This window comes from Oryzias latipes, chromosome 6 (genome assembly GCF_002234675.1).
Source record: "Oryzias latipes chromosome 6, ASM223467v1".
Lineage (NCBI taxonomy): Eukaryota > Metazoa > Chordata > Actinopteri > Beloniformes > Adrianichthyidae > Oryzias > Oryzias latipes.
In genome coordinates this window covers 31,034,073-31,056,807 of record NC_019864.2, presented here as the reverse complement: position 1 = coordinate 31,056,807, position 22,735 = coordinate 31,034,073, and the positions used below count along the sequence as shown (strand labels likewise).

General features: G+C 50.3%; 3 protein-coding genes across 4 annotated transcripts; 1 reads left to right on the top strand and 2 right to left on the bottom strand.

The window, feature by feature from the left end:
* Positions 1-2: 2 nt before the first annotated feature.
* lrrc10 (leucine rich repeat containing 10) lies at positions 3-2,705 on the bottom strand. Its single transcript, XM_011476533.2, has 2 exons — positions 1,829-2,705; positions 3-1,707 (listed from the first exon to the last, which is right to left on the bottom strand). The coding sequence occupies exon 2, from the start codon at positions 1,630-1,632 to the stop codon at positions 805-807; it is 828 nt and encodes a 275-aa protein (XP_011474835.1). The 5' UTR covers positions 1,633-1,707; positions 1,829-2,705; the 3' UTR covers positions 3-804.
* A 1,732-nt stretch (positions 2,706-4,437) lies between these two features.
* LOC101162525 (CCR4-NOT transcription complex subunit 2) lies at positions 4,438-11,475 on the top strand. 2 transcript variants are annotated; one of them, XM_004069873.4, is made up of 15 exons: positions 4,438-4,720; positions 6,908-7,032; positions 7,108-7,180; positions 7,259-7,406; positions 7,476-7,658; positions 7,736-7,815; positions 8,037-8,159; positions 8,267-8,391; positions 8,487-8,607; positions 8,815-8,971; positions 9,558-9,619; positions 9,743-9,792; positions 9,880-9,980; positions 10,145-10,289; positions 10,362-11,475. In XM_004069873.4, the coding sequence occupies exons 2-15, from the start codon at positions 6,919-6,921 to the stop codon at positions 10,446-10,448; spliced, it is 1,569 nt and encodes a 522-aa protein (XP_004069921.1). In that variant the 5' UTR covers positions 4,438-4,720; positions 6,908-6,918; the 3' UTR covers positions 10,449-11,475. The 2 variants fall into 2 exon arrangements, with proteins under 2 accessions (XP_004069921.1, XP_020559963.1); XM_020704304.2 differs by lacking the exon at positions 4,438-4,720 and adding an exon at positions 4,753-4,841.
* A 106-nt stretch (positions 11,476-11,581) lies between these two features.
* Positions 11,582-22,722, bottom strand: washc4 (WASH complex subunit 4). Its single transcript, XM_004069872.4, has 32 exons — positions 22,571-22,722; positions 21,053-21,192; positions 20,920-20,973; positions 20,783-20,848; positions 20,668-20,713; positions 20,512-20,579; positions 20,348-20,430; positions 19,888-19,930; positions 19,712-19,815; positions 19,519-19,639; positions 19,291-19,414; positions 19,095-19,222; positions 18,849-19,009; positions 18,648-18,774; positions 18,402-18,527; positions 18,218-18,325; positions 17,995-18,141; positions 17,848-17,927; positions 17,667-17,772; positions 17,474-17,590; positions 17,227-17,395; positions 14,564-14,718; positions 14,404-14,478; positions 14,233-14,337; positions 14,027-14,161; positions 13,698-13,806; positions 13,564-13,630; positions 13,353-13,439; positions 13,060-13,207; positions 12,898-12,994; positions 12,101-12,297; positions 11,582-12,022 (listed from the first exon to the last, which is right to left on the bottom strand). Exons 1-32 carry the CDS (start codon positions 22,629-22,631, stop codon positions 11,888-11,890), a joined length of 3,489 nt encoding a protein of 1,162 aa, XP_004069920.1. The 5' UTR covers positions 22,632-22,722; the 3' UTR covers positions 11,582-11,887.
* Between the last annotated feature and the right edge of the window lie 13 nt (positions 22,723-22,735).

Genomic DNA, 22,735 nt, shown 5'->3' with positions numbered 1-22,735 from the left:
AGTTTTTCCAAAGTGCAAAATAATCTGCTTTATTTGCTGTAAAATTCCACGAAAACAGAAAACATGATTTGTTAAAAGTGTCACATTTATGATAGAAATAGCCCGTTTGCTGCTTTCATAAAGTACAGTATTTCCCATTTTGAATCTGCAGAATATTCTCTGGTTCTCTGGGAAACCACAGCCGGCTTTTATTTTCTCTTTCAAACCCAAAGCTTATGGCAATGATATTAAGGCCCATTAGCAGTCTTTATCCAAAGCCACAGCGCAGTTTTATCAGATAAATTATGCATTTGTCTCAATGAGGCACTCTGTGGCTGACGTCACCCATCACATGGACTCAAATGGGGTTTGTTTTACCTTCATTTTCTTTTCTTTTTTTCAAGTTTAAAATGCATTTTTACTGCAGAGTCACGAATTTATGCTTCAGAAAAAAACGCGAGCTCAGAAAAGAACCTTCATGATTGTGTTTTCACTTGTTAAAATATTGGTGCTGCTGCTTCTGTAACAAGCTGTAGTGATAAAAGTTGTTTTTCTGTCGTCTAAATGTAAAAAATCCACTATTTTAATGTAAAACGGGAAAACCAGGCCTGCATGCAAACGTACAGCAATGAAAAACACAGATGAACAGGAACGGCTGGGACTGAAAGGTTCCTTTAAGGCGTACATCGTTCTAGGAATCAGAATTACACATTTGTCTGTTCCGTTTTGTGCGATCACCTTTAATAAACATCTCCATCACCATCCATGCCACGCCCCTCTGTGGCGATGACAGCTGGACCCCGTTTGAGGGCCGCTCTCTTCCCCTCAGGGGTTCTGCTGATCCTCAGCGCGGACCTCCACCTCCTCAGGTGGGGGAGCTCCACTCACAGCCTTCGCCCCATCTTCCTCCTTCTCCTCATCTGGACCGTCCGCCCAGCGCCCCACCCTCCTGACGCCCTCCCCCACCGCCGGGGCGTTGACGCACGGGTTGTGGTCGTAGATGACCAGTTTCAACCCTTGCATGTGAGAAAGGCTGGGGAAGTGGCGAATTTTGTTGCGATCCACGTCAATCACAGCCAGAAACGGCATCTGCATCAGCACTGGGGGGAACTCCGTCAGCTGGTTCCCCGCCAGCCAAACGCTCCGCAGTTCCTCCAGCCGCCGCAGCTCTTCTGGCAAACTGCGGAGGAGGTTGTAGCCAAGGTGCAGCGTCTTGAGGTTGGTGAGCTCACACACCACCTGAGGGAAATCTGTGAAGCAGTTTGTTTCCAGCCACAGAGTGTTGAGCTCCTTCAGCTCCTTCAGCTCTCTGGGCAGCTGATGCAGCCGGTTGTTTCCCAGGTAGAGGATGTTGAGCTGGGACAACCTGCAGATGGCCAGAGGAAACTCTTCCAGGCAGTTGAAGTCAAGAGCCAGAAGCTGCAGCTTCCTCAGACCCTGCAGCTCCAGCGGTAAGCTGCTCAGGTGGTTGTCGCTCAGGTAGAGCTTCACCAGCTCATGGAAGACGCAGGCGGCCGCCGGCAGCCGACGCAGCTGCCGTCCGCTCAGGTCCAGAGTCCTGTCCAGCGGCATCTCCTTCAGGTCCCCCACCAGGAAGCGCTGACAGCGTTCAGAGGGGATGAAGGCGATGGCGCCTCGCATGGCGTTGCCCATCGTCTTCGGACTCTCTGGAACCCCACTTAGTCCAGCGAGCTGTCAGAGAACCTCCTCATTCCTCTGAATGCGTGGCTGGTGAAATAATTCAAAACACTTAAAATTCAGTTAACTTTGTAGCATCTCCCAAATGAATGTGTCCGTCCCTGATCACCACGCAATGACACACAACATTCATTCAGGAAGGAAAACTCACGTCGTGTCCCATCCTGAAGGATGTTCATCCAACTTCATGCTGTTGTTTTCTGAGCAGCGAGGAGCTCGGCGGCGCAGCGCTCTGCCCCGACTCTGGCGGCTATGGCAACCCACAGCTCTCTCCACCCCATTTGTGCCTAATGACTTTCCACTTTTTCTCCAGGGGGGGAGAGAGAGAAGGATGGGAGGGGCAGGATGGCACGAGAGAAGAAGAAGTGCTTTCTGATGAAAGTGTGGCAGAGGTCATTTACATTCTGCTCTGATCGGCCTGAACGCAGCGGCGCCTTGGCGCCAGCAGGCTCCGCTGCTGCGGGTCACTCTGACCCAAAATTAAAGGATGTTTCAGTTTAAAACCCGTCATGTCTTATTAATAAAGATTTTCTGCTAGGCAAAAGTTCCAAATGGTTTGTTTTGGAGCGAGAGCGTGGCTGACGGACCGTCTGCTGGAGGTGTGAGCCGCTGTATCCCACATTCCTTCATTAGAGCCGGTCTCCAACAAGATAAACGGAAGGAATTTCATTTTGCGTAGCCGCCACGGCCGTAGATAACCCTCGTCTGCCTTCACTCACTGTTTTATCCTCACACCCACTTATGCCAGAGACTGAAACCAGCAACACCACAAGTCAGGGGGTGGGGGGCAGAAAGAACCAGAAGGCCCAACTGACATCATTCTGACTGGAAAAACACAAGTTCTGCTTTATTACTTTGTTTTTGATGGTCAAGCAAACATTTGTTTCTCACCAAGACACAGTTTAGTGTTTGAATTTCTCTCCACTTTGAGATGAGAGCTTTTTGGTTCTCTGCATAATCGTACCTCAACACCTGAATTTATGAACAAGTATGCAAAAAAATTATTTTGTTTTTGCTTTTAAGCAGATGCTAAATGAAGCAATTACGTTTTAATAGTTAGAAAATATCCAATGAAAGCTCAAGCAAGTAGGTGGATTTAACCTATCTGTTTAAAATTGCTTTTTCATAATTCTTTATTTATATTTTGTGTTTTACTGTGAAGCACTTTGTGATTTTTATTTTGAAAGGTGCTATACAAATACAGTTTATTATTATTACTATGCAAACCTCAAATCTGAAAAAAATATGAATAAAAAATGCAATAAAAATACATATGCCATGTTTTATTGACAGATGAAACATGAATGGATGGAGTAGTGTTACAGAAAACAGCTTAGTTTATGTAAACAATAGATAAACATTTGGAAATGACCCGTGTTAAAAGAAAAAGTTTTACCTTTAATGAGGTTTGATAGAAAACGTCTTTTTGTCTTCGTGTTTCCGTTTTCTGAAGTCTACTAGAAAATAGAATTACTAGAAAAATGCTGTTTAGTAAAGACTAACCAATGGATGGATGGATGGATAGCCTGGTTGGTGGATGGATAGACTTGGTAGATGGATGGATGGATAGATAAGCTGGTTGGTGGATAAATGGATAGCCTGGTTGGTGGATGGACGGATGGACGGATAGCCTGGTTGGTGGATGGATGGATAGCCTGGTTGATGGATGGATGGATAGATACCCTGGTTGGATGGATGGATAGCCTGGTTGGTGGATGGACGGATGGATGGATAGCCTGGTTGATGGATGGATGGATAGATAAGCTGGTTGGTAGATGCATGGATGGATAGCCTGGGTAGATGGATGGATGGATAGATAAGCTGGTTGGTAGATGCATGGATGGATAGCCTGGGTAGATGGATGGATGGCCTGGTTGGTGGATGGATGTATGGATGGAAAGTCTGGGTAGTTGGATGGATAGATAGCCTGGTTGGTGGATGGGTGGATGGATGGGTAGCCTGGTTGGTGGATGGATGGATAGATAAGATGGTTGGTGGATGGATGGATGGATGGATAGCCTGATTGGTGGATGGATGGATGGATACCCTGGTTGGTGGATGGATGGATAAATACCCTGGTTGGTGGATGGATGGATGGATGGATAGCCTGATTGGTGGATGGATGGATGGATACCCTGGTTGGTGGATGGATGGATAAATACCCTGGTTGGTGGATGGATGTATGGATGGAAAGTCTAGTTGGATGGATAGATAGCCTGGTTGGTGGATGGATAGACTTGGTAGATGGATGGATGGATAGATAAGCTGGTTGGTGGATAAATGGATAGCCTGGTTGGTGGATGGACGGATGGACGGATAGCCTGGTTGGTGGATGGATGGATAGCCTGGTTGGTGGATGGACGGATGGATGGATAGCCTGGTTGATGGATGGATGGATAGATAAGCTGGTTGGTAGATGCATGGATGGATAGCCTGGGTAGATGGATGGATGGATAGATAAGCTGGTTGGTAGATGCATGGATGGATAGCCTGGGTAGATGGATGGATGGCCTGGTTGGTGGATGGATGTATGGATGGAAAGTCTGGGTAGTTGGATGGATAGATAGCCTGGTTGGTGGATGGGTGGATGGATGGGTAGCCTGATTGGTGGATGGATGGATGGATAGATACCCTGGTTGGTGGATGGATGGATAGATACCCTGGTTGGTGGATGGATGGATAAATACCCTGGTTGGTGGATGGATGGATAGATAGCTTGGTTGGATGGATGAATGGATGGATGAACAGTATCATCAATCCAAACTGAGCGAGAAAATGTCTGTGTCTGTGCAGAAACGTCCTTACAAAATAAAAACATAAAAAAGTCCATAAGTAAACACATTTATGGAAATAAAACACTGATGAGGCTCAGAGTTGGGTGAGATCACGTGACGGTGCGCAGACTCAGTACGGAAGTGTCTCCTCGCCGTTGCTCCGGAAGTGCTCAGCGGGTCGTGAGGTCAAAGGCTAAAGGTTACTCCTCTTTGCACTGAAACTACACACAGCCATCTTGGATCGACCGAAGCGAAGGGAAGTTGATGCGGTGAGGGGATTTCACTTTTTATTTGCCCCTTAATGTGGTCGCTTACGGTTTAACCTCGTAGCTGGGGGGCTCGGGGACTGGCCCACCCCCCGGGCGGCGGGCGGCGGGTCATCGGCGGCAGGTTAGCCCGCAGCTACTCGCAAATGAGCGTAACTGAGCCGAGCAATGGTACATCAGTGAGTGTGAGCGGGCAGAAAAGCTCCGTGCAGCCGCTCGGTCACCGTTACTTGGCCTCTGACATAAGGGGGTCCGTTCTCGGTGGATTGACGCGCCTTTCCCCGTACTTTAGAGACACATTGGCGGACTGGAATCCGAGGAAAAACTGGAGTCACGTAGCGAAGCGGCTAGTGGCTCTGCCCACCACTGAACGCTAATGTTTGCTAACTAGCCTGTTAGCATAGTTAGCACAGTTAAGGCTATTAGTGACAACAGCGCTGCGAGTTTCCTTCGGTTTGCTGTGAAAGGTACTTACGGAAATTCAAATCCCCAAACAGATGGATGCAGAGCTGTGCGGCTTAAACTGTCCAACTAACCCGACCTTCAAACACCAGAACTGGGATTCTGTGGGTTCTGTCGGGGTTCTTCTCTTCCACTGAGGCAGAGAAGTGGAAGAAAAAGAGACCAGATGTTCCATTCAGCAGAACCTGAGATCAGCAGGACTCTGCAGCTGCTGACGAGATACTTTCTGATGCTTCCAGAGAAGCTGAGATGATGGAAGAAAGACAGAACCAGAACCCAAGTCTGCCAGAGCTAAAGAGAAGAAGTGCTGATGTCTGTCCGTGACTAGAGTCCATAGAAATGAACAGAAAGGTTCTAAACTGTGTGGACAATATGAGGAAAACTCACGATGTGAGATATTAATGATCATCATTACGATGACAATATCGCCTGTGATACGGGAACAAACATCTAAATACATCATTTCCATAGAGAAAAGTTAATATAACTAAAATTACACTTCAAATGATCCTCGTCAACAGAAAAAGCGTCCATCTGTTTGGTCAAATGCATTAAGGTAACCGTTTATCGCAATTTTCACTGACTTTTGCGATTGCACAGCTTGATATCGCGATAACAATAAATTAGCGATTTACTGTGCAGATCTAGTGGAACAAAGAGAGCTGCTGAGGCCTTTCTGCCTCTAGACAGACCACAAAAACAAGAAGAACCTTCTGGTTTCTATCAGACTCCCTGATGAAGAGGAAGAAGAAGACACCATGGGGATGAAGGTTCTGGGAGGCCCAACAGGAAATAAGCTTCAGCCCTGGAAACAGGAGCAGAGTTTTTCACTGGTTCACGTCTGGCCGCTGCTGCTCGATTCTGCTCCGTAAACGTGCTGCCAGCTTGTTGCTCGTCCTTTTTCTTCATGTTCTGATCCAGATCACCGTGTAGTTTACCTGTCTGGACCTCTATGAGTTCCATCAAAGCAAACCAGGAGATTCTGGGACTTCTTAAGATCATCTGAAGCTCAAACAGAATCAAAAATCTCCGGCTGTGTTCTGATCCAGTCACTGAACCGGACGGTCTCCGGGTCGTTTCCGTTTCTAGGCGGAAGGTTCTGCGGTCCATCCCGGCCGATTGGATCATTCAGTTCTGCAGCAAAACAGATTAAAACCTGATTTATTTATTTATTTGTCCTCCGTTGATGTGGAAAGATGAAACTGCAGAATATGTCCTGGAAAACGGAGAATTAAACTTTATTATTCGTATCTGTGATGACAAACAGATTCAGCTGAAGCCTTTCTGTAGTCTAGGATGTCGCTGAACACCTGCTGCTGTTTGTTCTGCAAGAACACCGGACTCGGGTCGGTTCTGTTGGGATCAGCAGCTTTTTTTGTTCTTTTCAGGGTTTATCTGTGACTTGCAAACATTTAAGGCCACAGGAACCTCAGTAGACTTAGCTTTGAGTGGACGTTAGTATTTGTTAGTACTAGTAATACTAGTAATACTACTAATAGTTAAACCATTCTGACGTCACACGTTCATCATCCAGGACGTATTTGAAAATATTTGCATATTGTGTATTTCAGTCACGTATGAAGTGTTATTGGCTGTTCCTGAGGTCTGCAGATGTGCAGACCGTCAGTTTAAATAAAGCTTTATTGCGGTCATGTGTCAGAGGTGTTGCGCAGCAGCGGCCTGTCTGTCGTGAACATCTGTCCTAAAGCTTCATCTCCTTCTCTCCAGGTGACGAAGGCATGTTTGGTGCTAGAAAAAAATTTTCGGAGTTCCCCGAAATACTGGATGACTTCTCCGATGACAGCATGTACTACAGCCAGCCGTCGATGTTCGCGCATCGGTCGGACAAAGACGTGAGTTCCGGCTCTGCGTCGGCACCAGTGTCCGTTACGCCACCGGGACGATAACCGCCCGCTGTTTTCCTGCAGATGCTGTCTTCCCCGTCGCCGTCGTCGTCAAACCAGCTGTCGCAGCTCGGCGCCAGTTTGTACGGTCCTCAAAGTAGGTCGTAGCGGCCGTCCGCCATGTTGGAAGGTCGTCTGTGGAGCGCCGCCGCGTCTGACGTCTTTGTTGCTGCAGGTGCGATTGGCTTCTCGGTCAGAGGGATGGGCAACAGCACGCCACAGCTGAACCGGAATCTAACGCAAGGCACGCAGCTACCGAGTCATATCACGCCAACCACCGGCGTCCCCACCATGTCCCTCCACACCCCCCCGTCACCCAGCAGGTTTGACGCCTCATGACGTTTCGGGTCATTATTGCAGAGCCAATCCAAATAAAACGGCGGTTTCCACAGGGGGACGTTACCCATGAACTCCAGAAACATGCTGAACCACTCCCAGGTGGGCCAGGCCATCGGGATCGGCACCAGGACCAGCAGCATGGGCAGCTCGGGGCTGGGCAGCCCCAACCGCAGCTCCCCCAGCATCATCTGCATGCCCAAGCAGCAGCCGGCGCGCCAGCCCTTCACCATCAACAGGTGCCGCCGTCAGCCGCAGGCGCCATCCGTCCCGCTGCCGCCAAACGCTCACCTTCTGTCGCCTTCTGTCCGTGCAGCATGTCGGGATTCGGAATGAACCGGAATCAGGTGTACGGCTTGAACCACTCGCTATCCAGCAACATCTTCAACGGCACAGGTTTGGCTCTTCACCCGTCACCGCCGCGCGTACGCGCCGCCATTCTGCACTCAAACACTTTGGTTTCTGCAGCTCAGGACGTTAAAGGACGCCGCTTTCATGGCGTCACTCAGTTTAACCTACAGTCGCGTAAAAATGAGTGAATGCCAACAGAAATTCACTAGAAACATGAACTTTTCTAGCAGAAACACCACAAAACTTCCTGTCGTTTCTCCATGCAGACGGGGAGAATCTAACGGGGCTGGACCTGTCGGACTTCCCTGCGTTAGCGGACCGGAGTCGGAGGGAAGGGACCGGGAATCCCACGCCGGTGCTCAACCCGCTGGCCGGACGGGCTCCTTACGGTAAACCGCAGCATTTTCACTTTGGGTTGGGACGGCGTCACATGACTTCTAGAATAAATTGTTGGAAAACTCAACCTTTTGGTGTCTTATTTTGAAAAACCGTCAAGTTGGCATGGTAACAAAGCCGTCAACGGAACAGACACAGGATTTCTCCATCCATAACGAAGACTTCCCTGCACTGCCCGGGCCAAACTTTAAGGACCCCACATTGAACAATGATGAGAGTAAAAGTGTAAGTGGGGGCCGCAGAGGGCCCCAGGGCCCGTGGTGTTTTTGAGTCCGCGTGAGCGCAGAAGCTCCTGAATGTTCTCCTCCCTCTGCCTTCAGAACAACCTGAACTCCATGAGTAAGAGCGCGCCCAGCACAGACGGGCCAAAGTTCCCCGGAGACAAAACGGCGTTGGCGCAGAACAACAACCTGAAGAAAGGGATCCAGGTGCTGCCTGACGGTGAGGCCCCACAGCCAATCGCATCGCTTCGATTCCACGGAGACGTCCCCTCTTGGATGGAGAGGGGGGGGGTCCATAGTAGAAGATGACCTTCACATGAGTGTGAATGAGCGAGCGTGGTCCCGTCTGCACATGTGCAGAGGCGACGTCGCCGCGAGCGTCAGCCCTGCGGTCGCTCTGCGGTCTAAACTCTGGATGTTCCTGCAGGCCGGGTGACCAACATTCCCGCAGGGATGGTGACGGACCAGTTCGGCATGATCGGCCTGCTGACGTTCATCCGGGCTGCAGAGACGGATCCGGGGATGGTCCATCTGGCGCTCGGCAGTGACCTGACAACGCTGGGACTCAATTTAAACTCCCCAGAGTAAGACCGCTGCCCCACCCTGCACGCCGCCAAAGCCGGGCTTCTGTCTGCGCAGGCGGTTGTCTGGTTTGCGCAGGTTGTCATTTTCTTTACATCACTGTGCTGCACATTAAACCTGTAAAAGCTCCTCAACAGGAAAGTCCATTTTTGGGAGCAGAAAGTGAAGAACTTAATGAAACAGGAAGTGACATCAGCATAACGCCACATTTCTGTACTTCGTCGCTCCGTCATGCGTCCACTGCAGAGTAATGGACCTTTTTGTCACGTTTGTTCCAGATGAAACACTTTCACAGACAGACAGGAAGTGGTAAACAAAGTTACACCCTGAGGGTCCGTTTGTTTTCAACATCCTGAAAACTCCTGAGACTCCAGCGCCTTTTCCCAAAAAGCCAGACTTCTTTTTTTTGACAGAACTGAATCTGTAAAAACGAACACGTCATGGAAAAGTTCTGTCTGGAGTTCTGATTGGTTCTTTGCAGCCGAAGCTCCTCGTCGTTTGGAGCGACCACATGTTTTGAAAAACCTTTATCGTTTTACTTCTTTAACCGTCTGTTGATGTTCTGTTGACCTTCTTCTTCCTTCACAGAAACTTGTACCCCAAGTTCGCCTCTCCGTGGGCCTCGGCGCCGTGCCGACCTCAGGACATTGGTGAGAAGAGCTCTCCTCTAATTGGCTTCTCCATGACTGCTTTGTGTTCCACGTGGATCAGTTTGTTGAACGTCAGGAAGAACTCTTTGTGACTGTTGTGTTTTTGTGTGCGATCGCTTCCAGACTTCCACGTTCCGTCAGAGTACCTGACTAACATCCACATACGGGATAAGGTACGTATGAGCGCCTCGGCAGCACCAGAGCAGGCGTCCTCCCGCAGACCTGAAGGTCTCCTCTCTCTCTGCTTCCGTCGTCTCTAGCTGGCTTCCATTAAGCTGGCTCGATACGGAGAAGACCTGCTGTTCTACCTGTACTACATGAACGGCGGCGATCTGCTTCAGATTCTGGCTGCAGTTGAGCTGTGAGTTTTTCTACTTCCTGTTTGTCAGAGGGAAAGCATCCAGCTTTGTGGGGCTTTTATTTTGAAATGCCATAAGCTCATCGGGGCTGTAAGACTGTAGATCTGGCATGGAGAGACGACGTCCTCACGGCGTCCCACCTGCTCTGCTTCCTGTCCCGCTCCAGCTTTAACCGGGACTGGCGGTACCACAAAGAGGAGCGGGTTTGGATCACGAGGGCGCCCGGCATGGAGCCCACGCTCAAGAGCAACACCTACGAGCGCGGCACCTACTACTTCTTCGACTGTCTTAACTGGAGGAAAGTGGCGAAGGTAAGGGTTCAGCCTGCGCCGTCCCGTCAGTGGACGCAGTCACTGACCTCTAACCTCTGCTGCGCCTCCAAGGAGTTTCATCTGGAGTACGACAAGCTGGAGGAGCGGCCTCACGTGCCCACCACCTTCAACTACAACCCCGCCCAGCAGGCCTTCTGAGGCCCAGCCGGAGAACACGCCGCGTCCAGCCGCCGGCGGGTTTTTATTCCTCCAGGTGTCGCCGCTGAAACTGTCCTGCCTTTCTGAATGAACATGCTGCCCAAAAACATCCACACGTGTTCCGTTTTTAATCCTTCTGTTCCAGTTTTTTTTTGTCTCGTTTGGACCGGGGTCCGTGTTATGTTTACGTCTGCGAATCTGAGGCCAGTGTCCCCCTGGGGGGCGGGGTTACGGTGCAGGACAGAGGCTGCACAGCCGTGTTAGGATGCAGAGAAGAAGCCGCAGCCTCAGACGCAGGAGGGCGGGGCTTGTTCACCGCTGCACTGCGTTTAGTTCTAAAACGCCCCGTTTGTTTCTTGGCTTCCGCCCACACTCCCCGCCATCGAGCCCCGCCCCTCATGCGACCTCGGCTCCTGACTGTCACTCAGTTGATCCCAGCCGCTTCTCCTGTTTCTGGAATATTCTGCAGCGGAAAAACATGGACACAAATCCGGGAAAAAGGACACATTTCCACAGAGGAGGATCCTCGTCGGCTGAGAGCCACGTCAAACACTTTTCAGTCTTTGTTACGATTTTGTAAGAACTGTGTACATTTTGTTCCTTTTATCACACAAATTAGTATATGTATGTATGTGTACATATGATTGCTATATATATGTATGAATATATATATATATATATATGACATTATTTTGGAAGAAATGCAGATTTTTGACCTTGTTTTTTTATGAGGTGAGCATGGAAGAAATGTGATTGTAACTTGTTCTCTGGGGCAAACGGGGCACTTTAATCAAAATGATTATGGATGGAAGACCTCAAAGGCCCCCCCTCCTGGAAACCCCGGGGGCGGATGTGGGGTTGGAGCCAGAGTTTAGCTATCCAAAGTACTGGAGGGGGGGGCGTATTTAACTTCAAGCTGTCAACAGCAATATTCCATACGAACGGGAAAGCAGCGAGAAACTCCCAGCATTCCGTGTTTTTGGAAGTTAAATCCTCCTTTTCTTTGTATTAAAGCAGCTTTCCTGAACTCCGTGTGCTGATCTTCCTTACGGCTCGTCTACACGACCTTAGAGGTCAAAGGTGAGGCTTTGGAGACCAGTGCATCTCTGTTGTTGGGTCAAGAAGAGAACAAAGGGGGCCAACAAACGTTTAATGTACAGCAGGGTTAGAAGGAACCGTTCCAGACGATCAACGTGGTCAGGAATCTCCACGACCACCAAACCGAAGCACCAGACTGTTCTCGGTCAAAGCAAACGGGATTCAAAAAGAAAAACATCTAAAACTGCAAGTCGGCGCGTCGAAACAGTCCGTCAGAACCGCCGGGTCTTCAGATCCAACAGCCTGTCCGGTTAGAGGAACCGGGCTGGTCCGGACCCTGGAGGATCCGCGGGTGGCCTCGGCGGTGCTGCTTCCTCTGAGAACGGGACGACGTCAGCGCGTTAGACTTCATCGGCGCCAGGAGGTCCGTTAGGGAGACCTTTGTCCTTCTTTTCCTGGGTTTCTTCAGCCGCCGTCTTATCGGCTCGGAAGAAAATTCTGGCGCTGCTTAGAGAGAAGTGCAGCAGCTCGAACTCCTGCGGTGAGAAGAACAGACGGTTCTTGAGAAAGCTGCTGCTCAGGTGTGGACCGGCAGCTGTGGACCGCCTCCTCACCTGCAGGTAGACGTCCAGCCTCTTCTGGGTGAGATTCATGGTTTGCAGCAGCTTCTGGTCCTGACCGGCAGACGGAACGTTCTGCTCCTTCACCACGGCGCTCATCTCCTTCTTGTACTTCTCTCGCACGGCTTGGAACCAGTGCAGAGAGTCGAACTCCAGGTACTGGTCCAGCAGCTTCAGGATGTATGCCACGCCTGAGAGGAGCAGATCAGAGTTCAGGGAGTTGGACCTCTGAAGGGGCCGCCGATGACCCGACGTGACCTTCTCATGTGACTGAGGAGAACTCAGAGAACCAGCAGGCGTTCACTGAGGACGGGGTACCGGGATGGGCTAAGCCTTCACACCACCGGCACAATGATGCTCCAACAGAAGACCGTGGAATCCCTTTCAAAATAAAAGCCTGCAGGAAATGAAAAACTGTCGCTTCATCGCGGACCTCCTCCTTTTCATGTGTAGAAACATTCGCGTCCTAATGGACAAGAATCTGCTGTCATGGAAGAGCCTGGGTCCAGATGACCCTTTTCTACAGACCTCATCCTGGATGGATGAGGGCCTCCACAGATACTTCATCAGATCAAATCAGTTTAAAGACAGATGCAACACAAACCAGGCGGTGACTGCAGAACGCCTGACCCGGGTCATCGGACCCCGCCTTGTTGAATGAATGAACCCCCGGGTCCAGATTTTACTTTCTGGGGTAAAAACTCAACACAGTCACTCTGTTCAGTGCAAGTTCAACAGGTTTTTCTGAAACATCTTCTCCTGAAGACTCTTAGAGACCACGGCAGACTCACCCATAGCAAAGCCATCGTCCGTGAAAGCAGCACCGCTCTTGTTCTTCTTGTTCAGCTTCTCTTTGCAGCTGATGGAGTGCTCCACAAAGTTGACGGTCTGTGAGGGAGAGAGCCGTTAGCGATGAGCCCAGCTTTCAAAGGCGGTGCGGCTGCAGAACTGACCAGCGGAGGAACAATCATGTAGAAGTTCCTCAGATGCATGTTCTTGGCGCTGCGAAACTCAGGAGCAAACACGGTCACCAGCATCCGGAAATATTCCGTCCCTTCTGCAGAGTTGCTGGTCAGATCACTCAAGACCGAGTCGAACACGCTGGAGAGGAAACCAAACATGTTCTGATCATCTGTGAGGAGGATGCAGCGCCCCCTGCAGACCTTCTGTTACAACATCAACCTCTGCAGATGACAGTCAATCAGCAAAACCTGCTCAGTGTTGAAATAAAGGTTGGAAGTTTTACCCCGCCGCTCTGCGAGTCTCCTCAGACAGACCCTCCTCCTTCACCAGCTCCTCAAAGTCCACGATGTCCTCCAGGTCTGGAACGAACCTGCAGGGGACAAACCGCACGCCGTCTCAGCCCGACTGCACGCCGTCTCAGCCCGACCGCACGCCGTCTCAGCCCGACCGCACACCGTTGTCCACCAATGCAGTGGTGAAGAGCTGCATTCTACCTGATGGCGCTGCTGCAACAGTGCAGTCCTCCAGAACGAATCATGCGCACGTATCCCATGGCGTTACCTGAAAGAGGGCGGAGCTGTCAGAAGCTGCAGGCGCCTTCACCCCGCCCGCTGCCCGACTCTCTCACCGATCTGGCTGATGAGCTGTCTGAACTGATCCAGGTAGCTCTGCCCGTCCGGGGTGAGGCCCAGCTTCCTGATGCCCCGGTTAAACTTCTCCGCTCGCTCAAACGGGTACTGCGGCCGGGGGAGGGGGCGGGGTCACCAGATCGGGTTTTTACAGCAAAAACAGAAGCAGTTTGGGGAAAAAACATTTTTTAACTTTGAATCCAAACGATAAGGACGTTTTGTTTCTCATGAATGCGGGTTCATGTCCGGTCATTTGGACTCTCATGGCTGATCAAACCACCTCAAAGGTCACATCTGTCCATCTCAGATCTCCAGAGAAGACACCAACCTTCTGGTCAGACTGGTCCTTGGTCTCCTTGAAGAAGCGGATGTCCTTGATGAGCCTGGATTTGATGTGCTCGTCGTACATGAACTGACTGAAAATGTAGAATTTTTTCCGCAGGAACTGGTAGGTGAAGTTAACCTGAAGAAAGGACAGGTGAGCGTCTGAGGGTCTTCAGCGGAAGCAGGTTCCTCTCGCCGCCGTGAACTCACTGTGGTGTTCATGATGCCGGTGCCATGGGTGCGGATGGAGTTGGCGATGTGGCGGATGTTGATGGTGTTCAGATGCTTGTTGTTGCTCGCCTTTTCTACAAAGATCTGATGGAGGGAAGCATCACCTGAGAAGAGCCAGCAGAAGAGCGGGAACACCTGGAGAAAACTCACCTGGTTGTTGAGGTTGTAGAGAAACCGCGAAACAAAGACGTGAATGTTTCTCATGATCTCCAGAACGTCCAAACCCTGATGAAAACACAGAAATGTGGTTGGAATCAAACCCTTAGTCTGACCCCTGCAGCGTGCTGCCGTGATGGTGGGAGGGGCCAACCTGTTCCAGAGTCTGGCTGGGCAGGTGAGCCTCCGCCATGGTGAGTCCGTAGCGCTGGGTCGCCAGGTTTCTCATCTCGCTGTAGGTGGCCCAGTCGTGCAGAGCGACGGTGGTCAGGTTGTAGAAAGTTTTGTCCAGATAATGAGTCACATAAGCTGACGGAGAGGAGAAAACGCGGCATTTAACGGGATTTCCTGACAAGCCACCAAACCGAGCCTGATCAGAACCGAACCTAAACAGGTCACAAACAGGGAGATGAAACTGACAGAGGGACCAGGTTCAAGTCCATTCCAATCAATCTTTGTTGACAAGATGAGATTCTGATTCAGACATTTATTGAGCGATTTCCTTTAAAGACGTTTCCTGTTTGGTTTCTTGTAAAACATAGATCTTCATTTGACTTGTTTAGCACAGACTCCGTTTCAGAAATTGTTGTGGAAACGAGTTTGATCCTCCAGGAGCTCAGAGAAGAACTTCATCCTGACAGGAGGCTTCTCACATCCTGCATTCACGCCGCCCTCAACGACGCGCGTTCGGCGGCCACTTCTACTGAAAAGTCGATGTAAAGGCGTGTTTCAGGCTTCCCCGTTCATGCGCTGCTACGCGTTTTTTTAAGGCTGTTTTTGGGCGATCCGTACAAAACGTGCGGCATTGAACGCGCGTTGAAAGTTAAACCAGCTGAGCTTTGATCAATCAGGGAGTCGGATGACACAAAAGCTGTGGTTACGTGCACAAAATGTCTTTGTTTGGATCAAAGATCGGATTAGAATTGAACTGTGTACACACATTCACAAACTAACGTTTACATACGCCACACCTTCAACTGTTTTGAGATGCGCAGAAATAAACGGCCATAAAAGAAATGGCGAGTCCTTAAGCTGCAGCATAGAGCGAGATGATCTTCTAATTGCGCTTTTATTATTTTATTTCATTTAAGTGACTGTTCGCTCATACATTTTCTAAATTCAGCAGCCAGTGCTTTATTCTTGGCCGCAAAAAACAGTAAAAAAGGGTTAGGATAAGAATAATACGTGCTAACAACATTTAGCCGTGGATGCAGTTAAAATCCACGATGTCCGTGCTGCAATGTGCATCTTGGCTGCAAGTTGATATGTGGGAATAAAGGCCCGTACACACCGGGACGAATATTCGCCAGGCGTTATTCGCCAGCGTTTTTCGTGTTCACACCCAGGTGATTTTCGCTGACGATGAGCCGAGCGAACATGCAATTTCATTCCCTGAAGTTAGATGGCGCTTAATGTAAACAGAAATACTCCTGTACACAAGGTGGCGCTGCGCAACTTTACGCTTCTTAAAGTCGCTTTTCGCTCAGAAGAAGAGAGTAAGTATTTACACGCTAGTCAGAATCAAACAAAGAAAACATGAATATTTCAAGCACCAGTAGCTCCAACTGGTGCTTGGTTCGGGGATATTTAAGAACGTCCGTCATTATTTCTTCGCTGCTGTGTAGACGCTACTTGGCGTCTAACTTCTTCGCTGGTATGTGTGTTCAGCAAGGAAGTTTTGTGTTTGAGCGCCCCCAAGTGGTGTTTTACTGTAACTTCAGAAGCTCCAGACACGTGTGCAAAAGCGCCATTCTCATTGGTCGAATAGATTTCGACGCGACAAAAAAAAAAACGAACCCGAGGCGTTTTTTTTTTTTGACGCTTTGACGCGTGGCGTTTTTTCGCGTCTGTGTGCACACTCTCATTGGTGCCCTTTGTTTAGTCACGAGGCGTTAAACTTGTCCTGGTGTGAACAGGCCTTAAGACCGGCCTTTATTCTGTCTGGACACGACTGGAAACAGAATTCACGTGATTGTTTACACGGTTTCTCAGGACTCCGTGGAGCGACGCTTCCGCCAGCTCACCCAGCATTCTGGAGCTGTCCAGAGACACGGTTCCCCCAGGGGACACGGTTCCACCAGGGGACACGGTTCCACCAGGAGACACGGTTCCCCCAGGGGACACGGTTCCACCAGGGGACACGGTTCCACCAGGGGACACGGATCCAACAGGGGACACGGTTCTCCCGAGTCCAGCAGCTGGGTCATACAACATAGCCGGACTGAGTGCAATCTGGATCCTCCTCCAGAGCGCACACCATAACAAAGCACCCTGACCCGCTCGCAAACACGAAGCCAGGAGTCCGCCTTAAAGACGTGGTTCACTCACGCGGAGTAGCCGGCCGGTCCGGTTCGACCTCCTCTGGAGCGCTGCACCGCCTATGCGTGACTTAAAATCAGCGCAGTAGAGACCCACGATCGGAATAAACTGTTTCTATGGTCCACAAAGGGATCAATGATCGGCATTACCCACCTATCTTGATCGGAAGGAAATTTTGATCTGAATGATTCTGGTCGAGTCAGAGTATTCTGAACGGCGTGTTTAGATGATGGGTTTTTTGTTCTGATCTGGCTTTTATTCCGGTTACTTGTGTCCATGGAACCACAGCTATTGACACCAAGTCTGTCATATTTCAGGATGGAGCTGGGACAGAAAAGGTCTGGAGCAAGATTCACCAGATTTACACCACTTCTACATTTCACACCGCCGCTGCTGCAGCCGTCGGTGGGGTCTGGTAACGGCAGTCCCGCGTGAACGGCGAATGCTACGGTATGAACGCAGTGGCAGAGGAACGGCGGCGCCACTCGTCCTCCTCACCTTTGATGTCGATGAAGCGGTTGAAGAAGCGGATGGGTTTGATGGTGAAGAAGTGGGCCATGTCCTTCATGCCCACTTTGAAGGGGTTCCTGTCGTCCAGCTTCAGGTGCGTGTGCACGGACAGACGCAGGTCCTTCTCGATCTCCTTACACAGTTTGTCCAGGAGGTGCTGCGAGGAAACGGGGGGGTAAAAACTTCTGTTTTCTTACTGATGCCCGTCGTCTGCTCTCCATTTACGGACGCTTACCTCGTGGAACACGTCCATTATTTCCTTGTCGTAGCTCTCCAGCAGCCGGTCACATGACTCCATGTGTTTGGCGTGCAGCATGGAGGGCACGCTGTCCCTGAGCGCGCTGAACATGTACTGCAGGGCCAACACAAGAGACAGAGAGTGACGGAAACTGCAAGACCTGACGGCGTGCTGTGGAGGGGCCGCTTACGTGCATGCGCGCGGCGTCCACGGCGTTGTCGTACACGTCGTCCAGGTATATGGGGAAGACGGCGCGATGCCAGAACAGGAAGCTGCAGTCGCACTGCAGCTTGACCCTGAAGGAACGCAGACGGCTTAGATCAGGAAGTGAGGATCCGGCCCCTCCTCCCTGTCGGGCTCAAACGCCTCACCTCTCGCTCAGCTCGCTGATCAGGTCCAGCTTCTTCAGAACCAGCTGCAGAGGAAGCAGCTCCTCATCTTTGAAGGTTTTCTAGAGGAAGGTTGAGAGCTTCAGCCGGAGGTGCAGAGCAGCTGCGAGGGCGTCACAAGCGGCTTACCAGCTGAGTGCCGACGCACAGAGCCAGGGACACCACCAGGCGCCGCTCCTTCGTGCTCGGCCCGCTCAGGGCGTTTTCAGCCAGCACCAGGGAGGAGAGCACGTCCAGCCGCTGCTCGCTGTACTTCCTGTCAGAAACAACCCTTTTCTTGATGAAGAACAGAAAAAACAGAATCAGCGTGACCCGCTCATCTCCACGGCGCCGTCCCCGGTCCGGTTTCTACCTTAGCGACGTTGATGGCGCAGAGGGCCTGAGACTGGAGCTGCTGGGAGATGTGGGACACGGAGTCGGCTATGACCATGGCGCGGCGGTGAAACGTGTGCTCCACAGCCTGCGGGGGGAGGGGGGGCGTCACATGACCAACTCTGGTTTGAATCAAAGAACGGCAGAAGCAAAGAGAAACAGACCTTCAGCAGCTCCACCAACCGACAGAGAGCTTTGACGGCGGTCTTGGTCATGGGCCGCTGCATGGACATGTACATGTTCATGGTGGTCTTGATGATGGCGCCGATGCTGTAGGCGTACAGGATGCCCTGTGACACGACGAGCACGCAGCTCAGCATCCGTTACATCAGCAGACCTGCTCCCATCATGCATCGGAAGCAAGCGGTTTTCATTTCTCAAACTCCCAGACGTCTCTCCTTCAGTCTCACCTGCACAAACACGTTGCACCTGCTGCTCAGGTCTTCTGCCAGCTTGTCGCCCTTCGGCTCCTTGGAGGGGATGGAGTCCATCTTCATCATCCAGGAGGTCACAAACACATAATAGGACTGAACGTCCCTGAAGCAGAAGAAGCCTTTTAGTAGAGGATCGTGAACGTCCGCAGGCATCAGTGAGGCTGCAGCCGCACTGACTTGGTTAGCATGAGCGCCCGCTGCTGCAGGTACGAGTCCCTCTGTGCTCGGATGCTCTGGAGGCTCTTCTTGTCCATCAGTTTGGCTGCAGCCGGGACCTTAGCAACCAGGAAGGTGTCCGGGAACCAGATGATGTTTGCAGACAGAGTGATGGCAGGAACCTGAGGAGAACAAAAGAGCGAGAAGGTAAGAATGAGGAACGGGAAGGTCAACCAGCCACAAAAACCAAGAAGAAGACAAGTGCACCTTTTTACAGACATCGAGCAGAGCTTTGTAGAGCTTTTTGTCAACACTCCGGAAAATGTGGAAGTGAAGAACGAAGAGGCAGCAAACGCCGGCGTATTTATCCCTCTGGTCGATTTCTAAAGGCTCACCTGAAACACAGATCAGAGTCGTGACTCAGCCTGAACTGAACCTGCAGGAACAAAAACATCAAGCATACCTATCTTGGACTCCAGGTTAGTAAAAATGGAGCGAATGTTGAAGGCAAACTCCTCAGCAAAGGCGCCGTTTTTGGCAACAGACACTCCCTCCCCCGAATCATCGAACCTCTGCTCCACACAGGCCTGTCAATCACAGCAGAGGCGCTTCAGGAGAGCGATCCATCCGGACGGGGGGGAGCGCGGCGCTCTGCGAGACCGCCATGGAGCAAACTCAGGAGTGCGCCCACCTGCAGGATCATGCCGTCCAGCAGCTGCCCCTCCAGTCTGAGCAGCAGCTTCTCGAAGGGTTTCAGCTTCTCCTCTGGAATGTGGAACTTTCCAAGGTTGTGATGCACAGACTTCAGTAACCTGAGCACGGAAACGCGTTCGTTTACGGTGACTGCATGTTTGCGTGTTGATTGAACAGGTGAGCGTCTTCACCTTTTGTACATCTTCCAGTGGTCTTTGAGGGTGCCGTGGTTTTCCATGATCTCATCCAGCGTGAGCAGCACCACCAGCAGCTCCCCCAGGTGTTCGTACACCGTCTGCAGAGACGCGCCGTGAGAAAAGGCTGCACCGCTTTGCTTTAGACTTTTACTAAAAACCTGCAAAGTCACCTGGAAGTGAACCCCCGACGTCTCGATGACCTTTGGTGCGACCCTTGGATTCACACAAAGAGAAATCAGGACGTTTGGAGAGAAAAGCACTTAACGCACAAAACAATGAATCAGAATCTGTCAATAAAATGATTTAAATCATTTAGATTAAGTGATTTTTTCCATTAAATTTCTAATATTAGAGGATTTCCTTCATTATGGCGATGACAAAAGAATATTTGACTGCGATGGTTTGGGTTCAAACAAAGGTGGACCTTCATCCCATCAGGAGGTCCTGGAATCAGAAGAGTTTAAGCAACGATCCCATCACGAAACAGCAAAGAGGGACATTCTGAAGGCTAAAAGATGCTGCCGTTTCCATGGAAACTGCTCGTCTCCTCGGGTGCGGCTGCAGGTGAATCTTCCAGCAGATTCATGAACAGGAAGAGCTTCCTTCCCTGGATTCAGTGTCTGGTCTTACTTGCTGCTGTTGTAGACGGCAGCCAGCTGGTGGACGATGCCGACCACCACCTCGTAGCACCGGGACACGAAGCAGGACAGCTCCTGTGACACAGAGAAGCTCCTGTAGCCGCATCCAGAAGACATCTGCAAACAAAGTCATGGAGGAGATGCCTTCATGCCCACCTGCAAGAACGAAATAAATCTGCCCATCTGGATCTGCGACTCTCCCTCAACGACGCTGCTTTCCGACACTGCAACACAAACCAGGAGGAGCGTTTGTGGAAGACGAAGAGCTGAGGTCAAAGCTGCAACAACGGTAGATAACAGACGAGGAATTACCCCCCTCTCCGTAGAACAGTAAGCCGTTATAGAACTTGGTTTCCGCCTGAAAAAGAAACGCCAGTAAATGAGTGCGTGGTGCGACCCGATCTGCTGCGGCTGGCGCGGCGCTCACCTCATACTTGAGCTTCTTCACTTCACTGCAGAGAGCCGCATAAACGGTGATCACTTTGTTCAGAACCTGAACGCAACAGGAGCGGTCAGCAGGGAGGAGATTCAGGACAAGAACTGCAGTCAGAAGCTTCTGCTCACCTTGTTGTCGGTTTTAATCAACTCCAACAAGGACGACTGTTCATACGGGACGAGCTGAAAGACACCAAACGGACAGAAGTTGGACTTCAGCGGCGCTAACGGGAGCAGCAGAGGCCGTGTCAGGACCGTTCACCTTCAGAGCGATCGGGTCCAGCGTAAAGTCCCAAACGTCTCCGATTGAGTCGTCCAAAGCCTCCTCGATGCCCTTCAGCTGAGAAGTGTACTCCTCCAGAAACCTGCTGTAGCTCTTCAGCTGGACCTCCGTGTGGATTTCTGTCAAGAGGAACGCTGAAGGTTAAGAACACCTGAGCTGAAGCTTTCACACCTGCTCCTTTTCAAAAGCATGGTTATCCTCAGATTTCTCCAAACGGACCAAATGAGGACGCCTCGTGACGAGCTCGTTCACATGTGAGACGGTCAGCGAGCAGCAAACCAGAAACGTGTTTGAAAAATGAAACACAACCAATGAGGACGTTTCAGGAGCAGCGTGGAGGCGCAGAGAACAGACGGGTCTTCCGTCAGCATCCAAGAAAAACTCAGAGGAGCTGCATTTCCAGAAGAAAAAGCAGGATTGAATGCTATTTTGCTGAATAATAATAATAGATACTTTATTTATCCCACAATGGGGAAATTTTTCTCCACGTTTGACCAATTTGGGAGCGGTGAGCTGCAGGCGAGGCGTTGGGGTCTTGCCTAAGGGCCCGCACTGGCTGATGTTGATTGCTCACCACTGGTATGATATTTGCCCAAGTACCGGGAATTGAACCCTGGATTCCTGCATGGTGGCCTCTCATCTTACCAACCGTGCTACCCAGCTGCTCAAATGACTCGAGAGCTTAGAGGGTAATAATTGGCAACAAAAAACTAGGAAATGATCAAAGTTGACCATAAGGTGAAAACAGCACAATAACAAAAAAGATATGTTTTTGAAAAATGCCAGAGCCGGGAATTGAACCAGCGAGCTTCTGCACCAAGGATTCTCCATGTATTTCAATGGAATAGTTCAAGGATTTGAAGTCATAGCTGAAAAAGCTGAAAAGCTAAAAGAGCTGAACATTTGAATAGTTGGATGCTTAAAATAGATGAAAAATTGTAGGAGGAGTTAAGTGGCTAAAAATGGTGGAACATAACAACTAGAATAAATAAAAGAGGAACAGGAAAACAATGTGAATGAACACAAACACAGTAATGTCTGTGAAAAGCTTGTCATGAGAAACTAAAGGGCTCTGAGTGGAAAAGTCCTCCACGGCTTCCGTAAATAACATTTACATGTAAACTAAATGATTAGGAACATCAGGTTGACATGCGTAGAAATAGCAGCTTTAAAGTTCTCCTAAAGTGAAAGTCAGAATGCTTTAATTCGCGCTGCTGTCAAACTGACCAGCTGTCACTCAGACTTCGGCTAACTTGACAGCTAGCTAGCTCTCATTTACACGCGCGTGCGTTGAACATTTGTCCGACCTACATTTATAGCAAGCATAAAACAAGTATAGATAAAATGTTTCATGTGAAAAGTAGTTTCATATGGAGACGATTTCCGCTTTGCAACAACATATACCGAAACGACCGAAAAGACTCGGGCTAGCATTGCGAAGCTTAGCTAACTACGTCCGCGGCTGCTTCCGCGCGCGCGGCTCGATAAAACACTTACTCTGAGAACCGTCATCAAAACGATCAAACTCCCAGTCGGGCGCGATGGTTTCCACCGCCATGGTACCAGAACTGACCAGAACTAACGCGGTGTTGTTAAAAAATGAAGCTACGGGATCTCATGACAGATCTTGTGATTTGCACAGCAGGTGCTCATGGGTAATGT

Coding starts and splice junctions, on each gene's coding strand:
- lrrc10 (XM_011476533.2), bottom strand. CDS start 1,632: ATGGGCAACGCCATGCGAGGCGCCATCGCCTTCATCCCCTCTGAACGC.
- LOC101162525 (XM_004069873.4), top strand. CDS start 6,919: ATGTTTGGTGCTAGAAAAAAATTTTCGGAGTTCCCCGAAATACTGGAT. Junction 9,620..9,742: donor GTGCCGACCTCAGGACATTG/GTGAGAAGAGCT, acceptor GATCGCTTCCAG/ACTTCCACGTTCCGTCAGAG. Junction 9,793..9,879: donor ACATCCACATACGGGATAAG/GTACGTATGAGC, acceptor CGTCGTCTCTAG/CTGGCTTCCATTAAGCTGGC.
- washc4 (XM_004069872.4), bottom strand. CDS start 22,631: ATGGCGGTGGAAACCATCGCGCCCGACTGGGAGTTTGATCGTTTTGAT. Junction 19,010..19,094: donor TGCTCGATGTCTGTAAAAAG/GTGCACTTGTCT, acceptor TGTTCTCCTCAG/GTTCCTGCCATCACTCTGTC. Junction 12,995..13,059: donor ACATGATTGTTCCTCCGCTG/GTCAGTTCTGCA, acceptor TCTCCCTCACAG/ACCGTCAACTTTGTGGAGCA.